Source organism: Artibeus jamaicensis, unplaced genomic scaffold (genome assembly GCF_021234435.1).
Source record: "Artibeus jamaicensis isolate MK-2021 breed Jamaican fruit bat unplaced genomic scaffold, CSHL_Jam_final scaffold_1964, whole genome shotgun sequence".
Taxonomy (NCBI): domain Eukaryota; kingdom Metazoa; phylum Chordata; class Mammalia; order Chiroptera; family Phyllostomidae; genus Artibeus; species Artibeus jamaicensis.
In genome coordinates this window covers 37637984-37654934 of record NW_026522030.1, presented here as the reverse complement: position 1 = coordinate 37654934, position 16951 = coordinate 37637984, and the positions used below count along the sequence as shown (strand labels likewise).

At 39.6% G+C, this 16951-nt stretch overlaps 1 protein-coding gene across 3 annotated transcripts in view; it reads left to right on the top strand.

The window, feature by feature from the left end:
* Positions 1–16951, top strand: part of CFAP95 (cilia and flagella associated protein 95) — a 109496-nt gene that overhangs the window by 76729 nt on the left and 15816 nt on the right. For all 3 annotated transcript variants that reach the window (XM_037157601.2, XM_037157600.2, XM_053656262.1), the window contains exons 3-4: positions 152–270; positions 1978–2046. In XM_037157601.2, the coding sequence (XP_037013496.2) occupies positions 152–270; positions 1978–2046 (188 nt within the window). The remainder of the gene's footprint in view (positions 1–151; positions 271–1977; positions 2047–16951) is intronic.

The following is a 16951-nucleotide window of genomic DNA, read 5'->3' as shown; positions in this document are numbered from 1 at the left end:
ATTTAACTGCTATGATATATCACTTATTTTTAATGTGAGTGGAGTCAACAATTAAAATCAGAATGTACTTCAGTAAAAATATGTCTTAGTAACTGACTATCTTTCTACAATTAGTTTATTTTTCTTATGTATGGCTTCTATTTTTTTCCAGATTTGGATCTCAGAAACACATGAACAAATGGCACAAGTTTTTTTAAACACAAAATTGACTCAAATACAAAGCAAGGATTTGCTGAATGAGGAAACAATGAACGCTGGGATTGTTGAAAGGTACTCTTAATATTTCCCTTTGCTTACAGAGTAGATACATGCAGGAAAGGAGTTATTTAAGTACCAAAAAGGTATGGTGGTGCCAGCTACACATTACAGGAACACACCTCGAGCTTCCATGCTTTCTGCTGATGCCATTCCTTCTGTCTGGAATTCCCTTCCCTCGGTGTGCCAATCAGCACTATTCATTCTGGGTCCAGCTGAAATGTTATCTCCTCTTTCTGTGTTTTTTCTGGTCAGGGTTCTGACTATCTAGGTTTGAACCCCTGCTCCACAGTTTATTTGTGAAAGTTATTCGGTGTCTGTAGTCCTCGGTTTGTTCACTATAAAATGGGAATTATAAAAGTATCTACTCCATAGAGTTTTTCTGAAGTTTTGTCGCAGACCCCTGCTCCTGGGGTTCATGGCATTGTAGCTGAAACAAAAGCAATTCACACAGAAAACCGAATCCTGTGGAGGAAAAAAGGGTGAGCGGCTTCTCTCTCAAGGGGAGCAAAAGCCTTGGCCCTTGCCATGACCGGCCTTTATTGGGTTTCTTGGCACATTACATGATGGTCTTCATTTACTATGCCCAGGTTGCTTTAGGTGGTTACCTTTTACAGAAAACGAAGGAGATGATGATACTAATCACATCACAGAAGAAGGATATTTGCAAATGAAAAGGGTAAAAGTGGTTGGACCGATTACACTGGTCCTAGGGTGTTTTAGCATGAATTTTACGAAGTTATTTTGCAGTAAATGTTTGCCACAAATCTGGGCGAGGGAGTTTTTAGCAAAAAGCAAGACTGAAAGGACTGAAAGCGACCTAGGCATATTGCAGGTCTGATCCCCAGGGAAGAACCTGTCTGTGGGCGTGGGTCCTGTGTAGTAGGACCTGGGCCCATGCCACACAGAATAGTCTTCTACAAAGTTTAGATAAAATAAAGTATGAAATGCATGTAGAAATATTGCCTGAGGTGCATTAAGAATTAGGTAAGCTGTTACTAAACAGAATTTATTGGTTTTTATTTTTTTTTGCCCTCTGAGTATTTTATTTGTGTTCTATAAAACGTTTACATGTACATTCTTGTTATTTATATGCATGTATGTTTCCCTGAGATAGTTTCTGGAGGGTAGGAACTCTTTCTTAGTCATACCTGTAGCCCTGCAACCTCCACAGTATCTTTCCATGAAAGTGTGTGATATAGACTTTGTCTTATATTGTAATTATTGGAGAATGAATTCAAAGTAATAAAAAATGCTGACAATTTCATTTATAATTGGCACATTTTACTTTGCAAAGTGCCTAAAAGTTGCAAATATGAAAATTCTTTCAAAATAATCATCATAAACATAGAGGTTTATCAGTGGGAAGGGGTGGGAGAGAAAAAGGGGAAAGGTACAGGGAATAAGAACTGTAATTGGTATGTACGAAATAGACAAGGGAGGTTAACAACAGTATGGAAAATGGAGAAGTCAAAGAACTTATATGTATGACCCGTGGACGTGAACTAAGGCGGGGGGATGATGGTGGTGGGAGGGTGGTACAGGGCAGAGGGGAATAAAGGGGAGGAAAAAAATGGGACAATTGTAATAGGACAATCAATAAAATATATTAAAAAATAATTATCACAAAAATTTAGCTCCAAGTTAGGTTTCTATGGCTTCGATAATTTATAAATGTCAGTTTGACATGTTTTCAAAAGAAAATTGGTTTCTTGTTTCCAGGGACACTGGAGTGCCTGTGACAGGCTTTGGAGCTCTCTTTACTACACACCCACCAGATTGGCGCAAAATGTAAGTCGTCCTTAAACTGCTGCAGATTGTGCACAGTGTTTCTTAATGATCCAGGGGTTTTGTTTGCAGGAGTAAGGGTTTAGGGGGCATAGCAAAGTCAACAGAATACCCTTTATGTGGTAGCTTACAGGCTTCTTTTCTTTAACCAGGGTTTTTTCCATCGATATGTATAATGTTAATAAATAATAGTCAATCCATATTATGTATGGAATCGACATTTTCAAGTTCTCTTACTCACAAAAAGCTATTTGTAACCCCCAAATCAATACCTGCCGTGCTGTTGCAGCCCTTCACAAACATGCATAGCGAGGTGAGGATGCGTGCACCCAATGCACACGTTCCCAAGCTCAAGTTGAATAAGGCAAGGCTCTGCCTTGTCATTTCAGCAAGTGTCCCTTTCAAGTTCTGTTTAGTGACTTCTTTAAAAAAATAAACTGATGAATATGCTGTTTGAAATATACCCCCAAGTACAGTGCTAAAGTGCTATTTAATATTTCTAAGCACAACAGGTTGTAATGTGGAGAAAATGCATGTGTTATATTAAGCTTCCTTTAGGCATGAGTTATAATGTTGTTGACTGTGAGTTCAATGTTAATGAATCAACGATATATATTAAATAAGATGTCTTTAAAGAGAAACACGTAAGACCAGTTATGTATTGATTGGTTGATAAAAATATAACCAGAAGCTCTCAAGAATCTAATCCCATATTTCTCCAAGGGGCATGGGTCAGCATTTGCTAACTCGGTATTCGTGGTAATGTTACAGAACATTGCTGTGAATAATGAGAATTGACTATAGAGCAAGAGACCACTAACTTTGCCAATAAAATAAATTAATTTATTTTAGGGGTAGCATGACTTGTCACTACAGAAATTTCTTTTCCACTTATCTTTCTAAAAGAATGCACACTTTCATAATTTCTGTAATGATGCAGAGACAAATGATATGGAAATGAAGGTGCTTACAAGCATGACCAAAGTCTGAGTGTTAAATTGTGCATTATGAAGAGAGGAGTGTGTGTCATCACCAGCAATTGAAATGTTTTGGCTTCCTTTGAGAACTGCCTGACATCAGAACTAAGCTATTTTGCAGTCTGCCTGAGAAAGGGAGGTTTGTGGAGTCCCACCCCATTTCCCAGTAACTTGTAATTCCGGCCAGGTATTTCATTACCCCTGTGGGTCCAAACCCTGATGGCTGCAGAAAAGACAGCCTGGCCTGCACCCCCCACAGCCTGCTGTATCACCTCTAAGTGGGCTGGAAGGTCCACAAGGCGCAGCCCCGGGATGATCCTTGAGGAGAGTGGGCTCCTCGCTTCCATCAAGGTGATGAGCTAAAACCTTCCTGCTGGCTGACTTCTTACAGTGAAATCTGGAATTTCCAGCAAAGACATGGGAAGGCATAATGAATCCTGGGGTAGACTTTGATAACTGTATTTAAACTCCGAGAAGCTGTCAAGAAAATAAAGGAGTAGAGCAGGAGAAGGCTGGGGCTAGGAGGAGCAGAGAAGGTAAGAGATGAAGTCTCTAGATGGAGTATTGGGCCAGTCCGGGGTGGGGGCTGTCATCTCAGTGGGCCAGGCTTAGGTAGGAGCCCAAAGAGTCTTCAGTTTGCAAACTTGGATCATATGCTTAAAGCAGGATTTTTGTATTGACTTTGACTGCTGTGTTTATCCCAGGGCAGAAAATGAGACAGCCAGGGAAATGAGGCATAATAGAGATTTTGATGCCAACAGTCTACTTCTCTAAACCTCTGATCTCAGTTTTGAGATCTGTAATGCCAGCCACAGATAGCCAGTAGGACCCTGAGTTCTCTCCCTCGACGCCAATTAGAGAAAGTAGTCTCAGATATAAGAAGAACTGGGCTGTGCATCTTAATGAGAAGGAAATGCCAGGGTCAGTAAGTGTAGTTAAGCCCAGCAAACTGCAGTTGAGGCACTGAACTCATATTCCCCACACTCACAGTGAAGACACTAGCTTAGCCTCCCTTTTCAATGGACTATCTATGTAGTCATCAAAAGTGGACGTAACCATCTTAGGAATAATACAATGAAGTCTCAATTTTAAAATATCATAACACATCTAAAGAGCAAAAACATCATGAGGAAGGAAATATAGGCAGCTTATACTCGAGGAAGCAGACCAGGTAGAGCAAATGGAATAGGAATTTAAAACTGAAGAAACTAAAAGTTAAAGCTTTATTTTTAGAGAAATAAAACAAACAGCAGAAATCATAGGCAAAATAATAAAAATCAAATTAATTTTCCACAGCAACATTGAAGATAAGAACATAACATTAATGTATTGAAGGAAAAGAATTTCGAGCCCAGAATTATTTAAATGTGAGGGCCAAATAAAGATATCTGCAGGTATAAAAGGGCTGGTTTCTGACTTCCTATCCTGCCATAAGTAGCTGCAGAACTGGGCAAAACGCATTAGGCAATGGTTGTCAAGTGCTGAATGGCAACCAGTGAGCTTGTGTGCTCCTTGAGATGAGAGGTGGGCATCACATTCCCCCTGACTCACCGAGAAGAATTATTCCAGCCGTACAGGTAGGTGAGCCCAAGTGTAGGACAAAGTGTTCTTGCTGAGCTTGGAGGTGGGAATAGAAATTTAGAGCTTCTGATAGGACTGTAATTTGTAGGACAGGGTATTGGAGAGAAGAAAGTCTGCACGGGGTTCCCCTCAGGTGATTGATCAGGGGCTTGGCTCTGCATGCACTATCAAAATAGTACATACCCCTGGCTTTTAAAAAACCCAGCTAGGGCTGTCTATGGTAGAGTCTGAAATGTCACAGCGGTGCTTTTTTCTGTGCATTGTGTCGTAGGCTCTGGGCATGCATTACCTGCCTTCAAATCCTGGGCCTTCCGTTTGAAGATCTTGGGTGCATTTTGTACCTCAATTCCTTTGTCTATAAAATGGGGATGATAATTCTAAAGACACTCATTTTCTAGTATTTTCATGATGATTTAGCAAGTCAATGTTATGTAAAACAGTTAGAAGAGTGACTGATGCATGTAAGGTAAGAGCTATGTCAGTCAGCTGGGGCGGGTACTGAGTGAACCCTTTCAGTCCAGAAACTCACTTCTATCAGTTCAGGGCAGTGTTCTTGATTTATTTCATCAATAATTTATACCTTCCATTTTCTCTTTTTGCAAATTCTTTATTCGTATGTTGGATTGTTTGCCCTGCTCCTCTAATTGTCTTGTCTTTTCTTATTTTATTTTTGTCTTTATCATCTATTAATACTTTGTTCTCTGTCTCTTCAATCCTACTATTGAGTTCAGTTTTTGTTTTCTGAATCCTTCTGTTTTTGTAGGATCCATTGTTTGGTTTCATGTGGAGATATTAATGATAGTTTGTTTTTCATTATTTTTTCTTCCTTGCATATAGTCTCTTCTTTCTCCAGGAATGCTGTTTGGGTTCTGTCTGTATTATCTGTCTTTCACGCCAGGAGCTATCTTTCAGTGTTCAGCAGTCAATCCTTGGTTTTCTCTTCATGATTAAGAGATGAGGCTTGGAGCCTGTGAGTGAGGCTTGTTGACTTGGAGGTTCACTGGAAGGATCTGGATGGGTGTTTTCCTCTTCTTCTCCTTCACCCTTACCCCTGCTCCTCCTCCCCATGCTCTTCTCCTCCTCCTTCTTCCTTCCCTTTCTGCTCCCTCCTCCTCCTCCTCCTCCTTTTTCTTCCTTTTCTGAACCCCTGGTGGCAGTATTTTAGTCTTTTCTGTGGGTTGGTCAGATTCCCTGGATCAAGCTCTCACCCGTCCGAAGGGTAAAGGGCTGGTGCCTGTGTTCTCGGAGTGAGCTGGGCAGTTGGCTGGGACATCCACATTAATCCTTCATTGTGTACGGTCACTGAACCATGTTGTTGATCAAGGACTTTCTCTTTTACCCTTTCCAGTGAATAAATTTCTAGCTTCCTCCTGGCAGTAACCCAGCAGTAGGGAGTGCAGTTGGGGCCTGGAGTTCTAACTGCTTCTCAGATAGCCCTCCCTCGGGCCTCCTTCGCTGATTTAGGACTCAGCTTTCTGCTAAGTCAGAGACCAGTTTTCCATCTTCTCTTGAGTTTCCAAAATTTGTTTCTCTTACCCGTTTTCCTGTTCTTGTGGATTTATTATTTTTAAGGTCTCTTTAATGTGGTTTTAGTGGAACTTTTTGAGAAAGTAAGATGCAAGGTGTACATTCATTCTTGACTCTAAAATCATCAAGTCTCATCTGAAATATTACCTCCTCCGGGGGAGCTTCCCTTCCTACTGCTACCCTCCATTGCCATGGTAGGTCCCTTGTGGGTATTTGTAGCACCGTGTGTTTCTTTTACCCTAATTTTATCCATTTCAAATGCAATTAATTGCATTTTTGTTTGTCCTTCTTGCTCTGAAGTCAACGCTCTGAAGGGCAACCTGTGTCGGCTCCATGCCCGGTGCCGAACAGAGAGCCTGACCCGCAGCACATGCGCAGTAGTTATTTTTTGAGTGGACACATTATTTCTGATGATGAACAGCAAATTACAATGGGAAAGGGACGTGGTTAATTCCTATTTTATTTGATTTAGGGCATCAAGGCCTGTAGAATCAAGAGCTGTTCTCAATGCTGTGCTAGTAAGTGTATTAGAAGACATGGTCTCTTAGAAAATTATCTTATTGGTTTGATTTGCTAGAATTACTTTTTTGTTTTATTTGATTAATGAGTATTGACAAGGAAATAAATACATGAGCACCTTCAACCGTTCTCTGCTAATTTCATATGCAGTTCTTTCTTTAAGTTAATGTACACTAATTATAGGACATTCCATACAATAGAATGGTGTGGTATTTTAGAATCTGCTCTCTTGAATATTAAATATTCTTTTGCTTCTTGCCAACTGTACAGCTGTGGAAGTTAAATGTCAACTTTAAAAGGCAATGAATAAGAATGAGTTTGCTCAGTGGACCAAAATAATGTGCTTCATCTTATAAAAGAAAAGCTGTAATCATAATGTAAATTTAAACTTCAGGATACCTCTTAACAAAAAAAAATCAGAACACAGGTATAGCTTTGTTATTAAGAAGACATTAGTCAAATGCATTAATATTAATTTTTATATAACATTCATTATGCTGTGATAGCATTTGACAGTCTGTTTCTTCTTCTCATAACTTAACCAGAAGCATACTTACTTTATTTTGAATCAATGTGAAGAAGACACAATACCTTCCTCCTTACACTTGCAGCAGATATCTTAGCAAAACATATGGAAAACCAGAACAACTGGAATGTAGGACACCACTGGACTTATCACTCTTGACCTTAACTAAGAGAAAAGAGCTCTGTGAATAATTCCTTCCACATAAGTCAGACAGAAAAAAATTTTTCTAGTTGTATGGAGTAGTCAGGTTGAGACTAAAAGTGATATAAATGATTTAACTTTGAAAATGAGATTTATATAGTTTAAGACTAATTGAGGTTATCTAAAACTGGAGCTGTTATTTCTCCTGAGAGTTGGTTGAATTTCCATCAATGAGTTTTTCAAGGAATTGGCATTGGCCAGTGATGGGAGGGTCAAAGGCAAGGGGACTCAAAGAGCTCTCAGACACCAACTGTGCTCTTATACCCCTGGATATATGATTGTCTAATAGAAAATGATCTTATGATTGAGCCATAGAACAAGACAATTGTAGCTGATTCCTTCTAAGAAGTAAGGTTTTCCATAAATAATGATGGGACTGCAACTGTGACCATTAAACAAACAACCAAAAACCAAAACAATAGGACAAAAAAACCATATCAAGCTGGTCCACACATAAATTTAATTTTAACATCATATTTCTCAGAAGCTCTTATTTACGTATGCATATATAAAGATGCGTGGTCTTGGGATAACGGTTTACAGAAGAAGTTCGTTTTTTGACAAGGGAAAAGCCAGTTCCAGGTGAGAATATTTTCTGGGTAAGAAGTGGACCCACAGGAGCCTGAGTCCGTGTGCGGGCAGCCCAGGAGTCCTGCCCTGCTCCTGGAGGATGGAAAGATACAGAAGGCAGACCCCTTACAGGGTCCGCCCGAACTAATGTGTGTCTTGTCACTTTACCAAATTTCATTGCCTCTTGGTGGTAGTGACTAGTGTATATTGTTGAAATTTTATGATAAATGTGTCATTTCCAGAATTCATCCAAACACTGCAATCCACATGACTAGAGAAGAAAGAAGGTAATAGTGTTTTGTATCCCTGTGTAGGTATGTGGACACAGTGGTTTTGCAGAAAGGGCATCATGCTATAGGAAAACATGGCCTCTCCTCCTGGACCTGCACTAAACCTGCTATCTGCCCTTGTACTGGCTAATAGCCCCCTCTGGGCTGCAGCAGCTTCCACCTGGAAGATGAAGGGATTGAACCAAATGATCTGTGAAGTCCTTTCCTGCTCTAAAATTTTATGATTCTAAGGAGAAAGGCATCTGCAGTCACATAAGTGGACAAATTAAATGAGACCAAAAAGTAGTTCGGGCAGTTCAGTCTGCATTGTTGGCACAGAGCACTTATCCATATGTGTGTGGAGTGATTATTTCACAGCAGTAGCAGCAAGCTTAGGCCACGTTCTAAACCTTTCAGTTTATTCCTCCCTTGGGTGCACTTAGCATCTGTAAAACCTTTGGCACTCTTCAAAGGAATGAGACTGCATGTGAATAATAAGAGGTGGTTTTTTTTACTCAAAGTACAGTGCAAGGCATTTACTTTTTTTTCTATTCAGTCACTTGTGTAGTGGGTTATCTCTTGGTAAAATACCACCCAGATGTTGAACATTTTTCTAGAAGAAAAAAGTTTTAAAAACTGACCTGATATGATGGTGATGAGGATACCAGTAAAGGAAATGTGAAGAGGAGAGCGGTGTGGTGAAAAGGCTGTGGAATGAGAGTGAGACAGACTGGGATTTGATTCTTGATTCCCCATCTTACTTACTGTAGAACTTTTCTTTTTTGTGTGTCCAGCTTTCTTCTTTTGGACAACATTCTTCCTCCCTACCCCGCCTCAGTGTGATCCAGTAGGGCTCTGTAATGGATGGTCAGATGTTCCCCCAACTCCTACCTATCCACAAATCCAAGTGTTGGGCACATGACCCTGGCCAGCCAATCAGAAAACATGCTAGGATAATAATTGGGGTTTCATGCAAGATACTCTCTCATGCTCCATGCAGCAAGTTACAGAGAGCATCTTGCTTCTGGGGAATTATCTAGCTGTAAATGAAGCAAAGCAGAGGTGCGGAGAAGGAGTTCTGATGACATTTTTGTATGCTCTGATATATTCCTTATTTTTGTTTTTTCCTTAATTGAGTTTGAGTTTGGTTTTCTGTACCTTATAACTTTAAGAGTAATGCTAATAATAGCAAATACATATATGGTGCTTAATATGTGCTAGGCACTATTTTAAGGGTTTCACATGTTCTAACTCATTTACTGCTACAAAAAGTCTATGAGTTGGTTGCATAATTATCCACTTTGTGTGGAGGGAAAAACAAAGGCACAGAGAAGTCAAATGACATGTGCAAACTCACATAGACGGTAAATGATAAAGAGCCAGTATTTGAACTGGAACAAGTCTAATGTCAAAGCTCATGGTCTTTGCCACTGTTCCTATGCTTCCTCTTTGAATGATAGGCTGACTAGGAGAACCTTGAATGTTACTTTCCTTTGTAAACATGGAGATGATAATTGCTACATTTAAGCAGGTCAGACCTTGAGCATCAAGCTCATAAAGGAGAAACTGGGGAGAGGTTATTTGTCTCTTTTGAAATTTCCGGAATCAAATTGTCTATTTTTCAAACAACCTGGGCTAGTGGTTCCTAACACATGCCTTGCTTTTGGCTTGACACTTTCCTCTTCAAGGCGGTAATATCTTGCCTGAGGTCATATCACTAACTCATTGCTTAGCTAGCAATGAGTAACTGATAGCTTTTCCAGTTGGCCAAATTTGCTGAAATAATTTCAGAGTCAACCTAAATGCTATTGCTCTTTGCATTACTCCTTCATATAGGGTGCCATTCTTTAAGGGGACTGACTGGTAGATTCTACTTTCTGATTCATGGACCATAGCTGACATGCTGTGAGAAGTCCAAGACACATGAAGAGGGCATACAGAGGAGAACGAAGGCACTGTGTTTGACAGCTCCAACTGTGCTCCCAGACAACAGGCAAAGCCAGTTGTCCACGATGTGCTATCTTAGATATTCCAGTCTAGTCAACTACCTGGATGCCTGTAGCTCTAACTGATGTCACATGGAGCAGAAAAGCCAACCAGCTGGACCCAATCATCCCACAGAACACTCAGATAATAAAATAATTATTATTTTAAGCCACTAACTTTTAAACTACAGAAATAGGTAACTGAAACAACCTTCATGTCTCTTACTACCATGATTATATGGCTATTTCTACCATTATTTGGCCTATATAATAGACTACATATAATGGCCTATTTATCATTGCTAATCTATTAGGGATATAAGCAGTTCAAATTTTGGGGTCTAATGAGCTAACAAAACAAGTGAGTGATGAAGATTTTCAGACTGTTATGGTTATGGAATTTATATTTAATCCTCACATTTTTACTTATTCCATGTGCATTAATGATGAGTCAATATTACTAGCATTTCTCTTTATATAGTATTGAAAGTTTATGTGGTTGTCATAAAAATATCATTATTTGTAATTACTCAAAATCTTCATTGGGTCCTAGTGGATAGTATGATACTATCTATGAGTCTTGAGACTTAGTGGTAGATTCACAAGAATAAGAACTTTAAAGTATTACAGAAATCTTGCTACTATCCATATTTGATTTCATTCCATATGTGGCACTTATATAGTTAAATTATTACACTAACATGTAAACCTTATATTGTTCTATGAAATGGTTTCTAAGCATTATTAGGCTTAAATAAATTACATGTGTCCAACATATCTGAATTCATTCTTTCAAAATAAACATTTAATGAGTGCCTACTACGTGCCAAGAACAACTAGATACTAGGAATACAGAGACAAAAGACACCCCCATCCTGAAGAAGCACAGTCTAATATATAAGAAAGAAAAACAAGCAGTCAATACTCATGTATTAGTCAGGAATCTGCTTGGATGAAAGTAATAGAAAACCTAACAACAACTTGAATAATTAGGACATTTGTTCACCTGGTGTGAAATACAAGGGAGTTCAGGACTGGCATGGCACCTAAACAATATCATCGAGAATACAGGATCTTTTTGTCTTTCTTCTCTGTGAGTTTTGCTAGATAACTCTCACCCTCATTGTCTCAAAATGGTTGTTATGCTTCCCCAAATCAATCTGTTCTAGAAAGGAAGGAGTGGGAAAGAGAAACTCTCTTTAGGATCTTCATTCTTCATTTAGTGAATAGACTGTGACATGGGCACAGCCTGTTGGTTACAAAAGTGTTTTTAACTTCTAAGTAGAGAATAGAAGGGAGAAGGGAGGTTGAAATAGGTGTTGAATGAGCCAACAACACTCTACAATATGCCAGGGTGAACATAGGATGCAAGGAGAGCGCATAACTCAGACCTGGAAGGTTACAAGTGGCTTCAAGATATAAATGACATATGCGTTGAGTCATGGAGTCTGAGTTGGAGCTGGCCGGATCAACAGAAGAGAAGGGCACCATAGGCAGAAGATAAGGGGCAAGGAAGGGAGGAATGGAGCCTGTGATGGGCATGCCTGGTTCACAAAGTACAGGTTTGCAGCTAAAGTTGGAGAGAGATGCTGGGGACAGCAAGCAGTGCCTGAAAACTACTGTGTGTTAAGGAATTTGGACTTCATCATGCAGGCTACAGTGAAAGCTTTTCAAGTGTGGTGCAGAAATGATCAGATTTGTGCTTAGAATGCAGAAACAAACAGTTTGGTAGGCAACTGAGAGTGCAGTCAGAGAAGTGCTGAACTAATTAAGGCATGCCATAATAAAGCCCTGATTGTGATGGTGGTATGGAGGGAGAGAAGGGTTCAGATTTTAGACGTATTGAAAGGAATGGACATTTACTTGATGACTGATTAATTCTAAGGGTCAAAAAAACTCAAGGTTGATTCATTCCCAGGCTTCTGACTTAGACAGTTGGGGGTTAATGGGACCATTGGTTGAAGCACTAAAGATGGGAGGAAGAGCATGTCAAAAAATAGCTGGGTATCTGAGACTAGAGCAAGAGAGGTCACTGACCCAGGCCCAGTTGCTAATAAAAGTATCCTGACTAGTTCCTCTGTCTCCCCTTCAATCCATTCTCCACCTTGCAGCTTGAATAATCCAATTAATATGCAAAAAGAGCCACGTCCTTCCATTGTTTAATTAGTATCATTGTAGAACTGCTTTTACTTCTAGTGTTATTAAACACATGCTACGTGTCTGAGTGAAGGGCTTTATGTACCTTATTTAGTTCTCAATCTTCGAGAATGGATGCTGCAACTATCTCCATTGAAAGAGGGCTCAGAGAGGTAAAGTAAGCTTCCAAAAGATCCTTACCTGCTAGTAAGCACCAGAACTGGGCTTTAAGGTCATGTCTGGTCGGTCTGACTGCAGAGTCTGTGTCCTTAACCACTGTGGGACATTTTCCTTCATGCTTAATGCTTCATTCCTTCAAAGTACTTTCATATGTTTTATCCTCAATCCCTTTCCTCTTAATAATCATATAAGGTCATTTGGGTAGGTATATTCTTAATTGTATAGAGGAGGAAATCAAAGTATAGATAACCAGGGAATCCAATTCCTCATTAAGTAATCCATTCTTCTATTGTTTAATGTTTGTGGGGCAGATGTTAAAGTAACGGGGGAAATGAAAATGTAGAGGGTTTAAGTGACTTGCTCAAGGCCCCATGACTACTTAGTGGTAAAACAGAGACTCGAATCTTTGGGTTCACAGTTCTGTGTTCTTGATGGCAGTGGAGAACTGCTTCCAAACTGCTATGGAACTTAGCAAGTGCTTGACTTGGATCAGGAGTAAAAGCAGTCTCAAATTGATCTCCATTTTGTCTCCTCTCTCTCTCTCTCTCTCTCTCTCTCTCTCCCCGCCCCCCAATAGCTTCTGAGAAGTTGATTCTGAAATTCAGGCCTGGCATTCAGCAGCTGTGGAAGAACTATCATATTTGGTGTGTGTGGCTTAGTTCAGTAGGTAGGAGGAGGAGGAGGAAATGACAGGCATATTCATTTCAGTACATTATGAGATTTTATTTTTAAATAATGGTTGCTGTTAAGAATGAGACAAAATTTCCCAGAGTGGTTGTAAGCTTCCCCTTTTCTCCTACCACACAGTCAGGTAGACTCCATGGTTCTCTGTGGCTAAATAAGTAATGTGGCTACATAATGGTCCTTCTCCTAAATAATGAATGCAGCTTTGACTGCTGCCAGCAATGGGGTTAATTACAAATTAATTCCCTCCTTCTTTGCATCATGTACACAGATTCAGACTGAGGGGAGACTGTCTTATTTTCTGAGTAGACAGCACATGCCCTTCCCCTGGCTGTCGGGAAGCTGGTAGAGAAAATATCTGCTTCTCCTCCAGAGAAAACAGAAAAGAAGCAATTGATCTCTAAAGCTCTTCTAGGTTTAAGAACTGTGATTCTGTGGGTTTTAGTGCATCATCTTATAGATTCACATGAGTTACCACTGGTGTGAGTGCAAGTGTAGGTATTTTACCAAGTGCCATGGCTTTAATGATAACTTCATATCAGACTTCTTTTCCTTTCTCATATTACAAAAATCACTACTTGCTTTCTACCTTACAGCCGTTAAAGGTTAAAGAGGGTATGTGTGGCAAAGTGTGGGTGGTGCTGGGTGAAGGTCGCTGTACTGTTTCCAAGTGTCCTCACAGTGTGGCATTATCCTGGTGAATTTGCCAGAATCTTGTCTACAGTTTTACACTTCCTTCCCTTTTATCCGTGCTTCAGAATTCGTCTGCTCATAAAGATTGACTTGTGATCCTTAAACTCACAAGAAAATCCAGCATTCTAATTAGTTAATTTGTAACGAGAAATAAAATATTCAAGCACACCAGTCATGTCAGCCTGATAAAAAAGTCTCTCTTGGTTGAAAAATATATATATTGGAAGCCAGACTATAATCAAAATGTTGTTCAGAGTGTTTGGAATCAGAGCAAGGATAGTTACATGATTACAGTAATCAATGACCTCAGGCTCTGATTGCTTGATTATAATAGAACTCTTTCAGTTGTGACAGACACGCACATTATCTCAGGACAAAAGGGGAGGTTCTCAAATTATCTCAAACCAAGGGGAATTTATTTTAAAAATACTGGAATACCACATGGAGCTCCAGGCAAATGCATGGAAGAGTTGGACCTCAGAGACTGCTGGAATCATTTGCTCCCTCTGAGGACAGGGGTGTCGCTTCACACAGTTCTCATCAAAGCAGAGTGGTCTCTGCTAAGAGACCAGTGGTCTCTGCTAAGAAATCCCATGGGAGAGCCCTGACTGAACATGGGCTGGAGGCTGATATTCGGACCTATAGCTACAGGGAGGGATGGAATGGTAATCAGAGCTATGGGGCACGGGCTTGCTGCTGGTGGTCCCAGACAGCGACTGGAAGTCGTTACTGGCTGCCACAAGCTGTTCTGGAACACAGTGATGTGCACCGCCTCTGCTCCCAGAACCAGAGAGGTCTCTTTATGAGCCAGCTCACTGCTCCTTCAGGACGATGCCTAAAACCAACACCTCCCTTGTTCTTCTCACCTTCTGCTTTCCTAGGTTTCTCTGAAGGCCATTTCTCTTCTAGTAGACATGTTCTGTTCTAATACATTTTAATTCAATTATAGCCTCAAGCTGATATCTAAGAGGAAGATTTATGCTGAATTTTTAATATTTTTATTCTCAAAAGACCACCCTATTTTAAATCTGATGAACCATATTACTTAAAAACTGTTGCTCTGTTCTTCAGATTTAAAAAGGGGAGAGAGGCAGACATAGAGTTTCACTGACTGAAAGTCATTTGGTATCATAAAAGTTTCCATTTTGTTGAGCCACATTGCTTTTCAAAAGGATAACTGAATATTTAATTTCCACCTCTATTTAAGTTTTCATTATAAATCTATATCTCTTTATCATTATTCTTATTGCTGTATTCACTCAATAAGTATTTTTCAGTACTTGTACCAGACCGTGCTGGGAGGTGATATTCGGAGAGGGAGCGGGTCTGAGCGTGGAGGGAAGGGGTCCTGCCTGCTTTCAGTGAGTAGAGAGGTGCCCCGTGCTGCCTTGCAGGGTCAGCCTGCCCAGAGCTAAACTCTGGTATTTGACTGATAATCACATCATTTAAGTCATAGCTTTGGATAGGAATAAGGTAGGAGAGCATGTTCATTGTTATCTATTAACACAAACATCTTAAGATTATGGAATATTTTTATTGTACTTCCATTTGAATGTTTTTGAATATTATACTGCTCAAAACACCCATTTATCTACTCATTACCTACTTACAATGTAAGTCAGTTTTTTACTGTATTTCCTTTACATTTTTTAAGAGAAACGATTTACCATATTTATCATAACCATCCAGTATATCCACTCTATTGGTGGAGGTTAGCTTCCAGATTTTCATTATTACACATAAGGGTGCACCAGGTATCTGTGTGCATGTTCCCTTGGATAGAGATGCAAGGGTTTCTTCATGCTCAGAAATAGCGTTTCTGGGTATTAACATAAATGCACCTTCAATTTTGCAAGACACTGCCACTGGTAACGTGTGAGTGTGCCCATTCTTTCATATCCTTATACATGTTATAGACATTTTAAGTTTATGCCAATCTAATGGCTATAAAATGGCACCTCGTTGTTTTACTTTGTGCTTCACTAATTACTGAATTTAAGACTGGATTTTAAGCCCAAATTTATCTTAAAATAGTTATTAGCCATGTTTCTTCTCCTGGGAATTGACTGTTGATAGACTTTGTCCATTTTTCTATGGGATTCTGTTTTTTATTGATTTGTAAGAATGTTTTATTCTGGGCACTAATCTTGTTTTGTTTAATTTTATGGTACCTTCCTCTAGTCTCTGGCTTCTCTTCTAACTGCTCATGGTGTCTTTTGATCAATAGAAGTTTTAGATCATAATTTAAGCAGTACACTGTATATCATTTACATTATATATCAAATGTAAAACTGTGAGCCCCTTAGAAGGGATACATATGCATGTGCCCACATGTGCGTGTATGTGTAGCATGGACTGACTGAGTCACCCACATATAAATGAGGAGTTATTTTATGTCCTTCAACAAATTTCCTGTTTTTCCCATAATGTCTTATGAGTCTTCTGTGACATGTATTCCTCTAGGAATTTTAGAGACTTCGTTGCATTTTCCATTTCAACTGTGCGTTCTAGTTTCTCACTGCTGACTTTGGGCACACTGTTTTTGTGTATTGGTCTTGCATCCAACAGCCTTCCAGAAACATGCCTGTTGTTATGACTCAAAGGTCCTCTTGGATTTTTTAATGTAGACAGTTTTATTATCTGTGGATGATGAAAATTTGGGGTTTTCCCTTCCAATTATTATACTTACGCTTCTTTTTCTTGCTTTACTGCATTTGCTAGAATGTCCAGTACATGGTTGGATAGAAATGCTGGTAGAGGACCACTCTGACTAGGGATGTTTCTGCAGAGCATTTTCATCAACTTGGTTTTGATTCTTATTTATGGTTTATTCTCAAAGTAATGTTGCCTTTGCTTTACATTTTAAGCATGTTTAATTTTCCTGGACTGGCAGCCACCATAAATCCTATGGAGGAAAAATGAGAAGTGTGGGCAGTTTCCTCCATATCTTAGTTCAAGAGTGCCCTCTTCTGTTAGAACAGTGAAGTGAACTTTATTTCATTAATGGCATCTTTTTGCAGGGCGTGGGGAGGTGGGCAGGGAAGTAGTGGTTCTAGGACC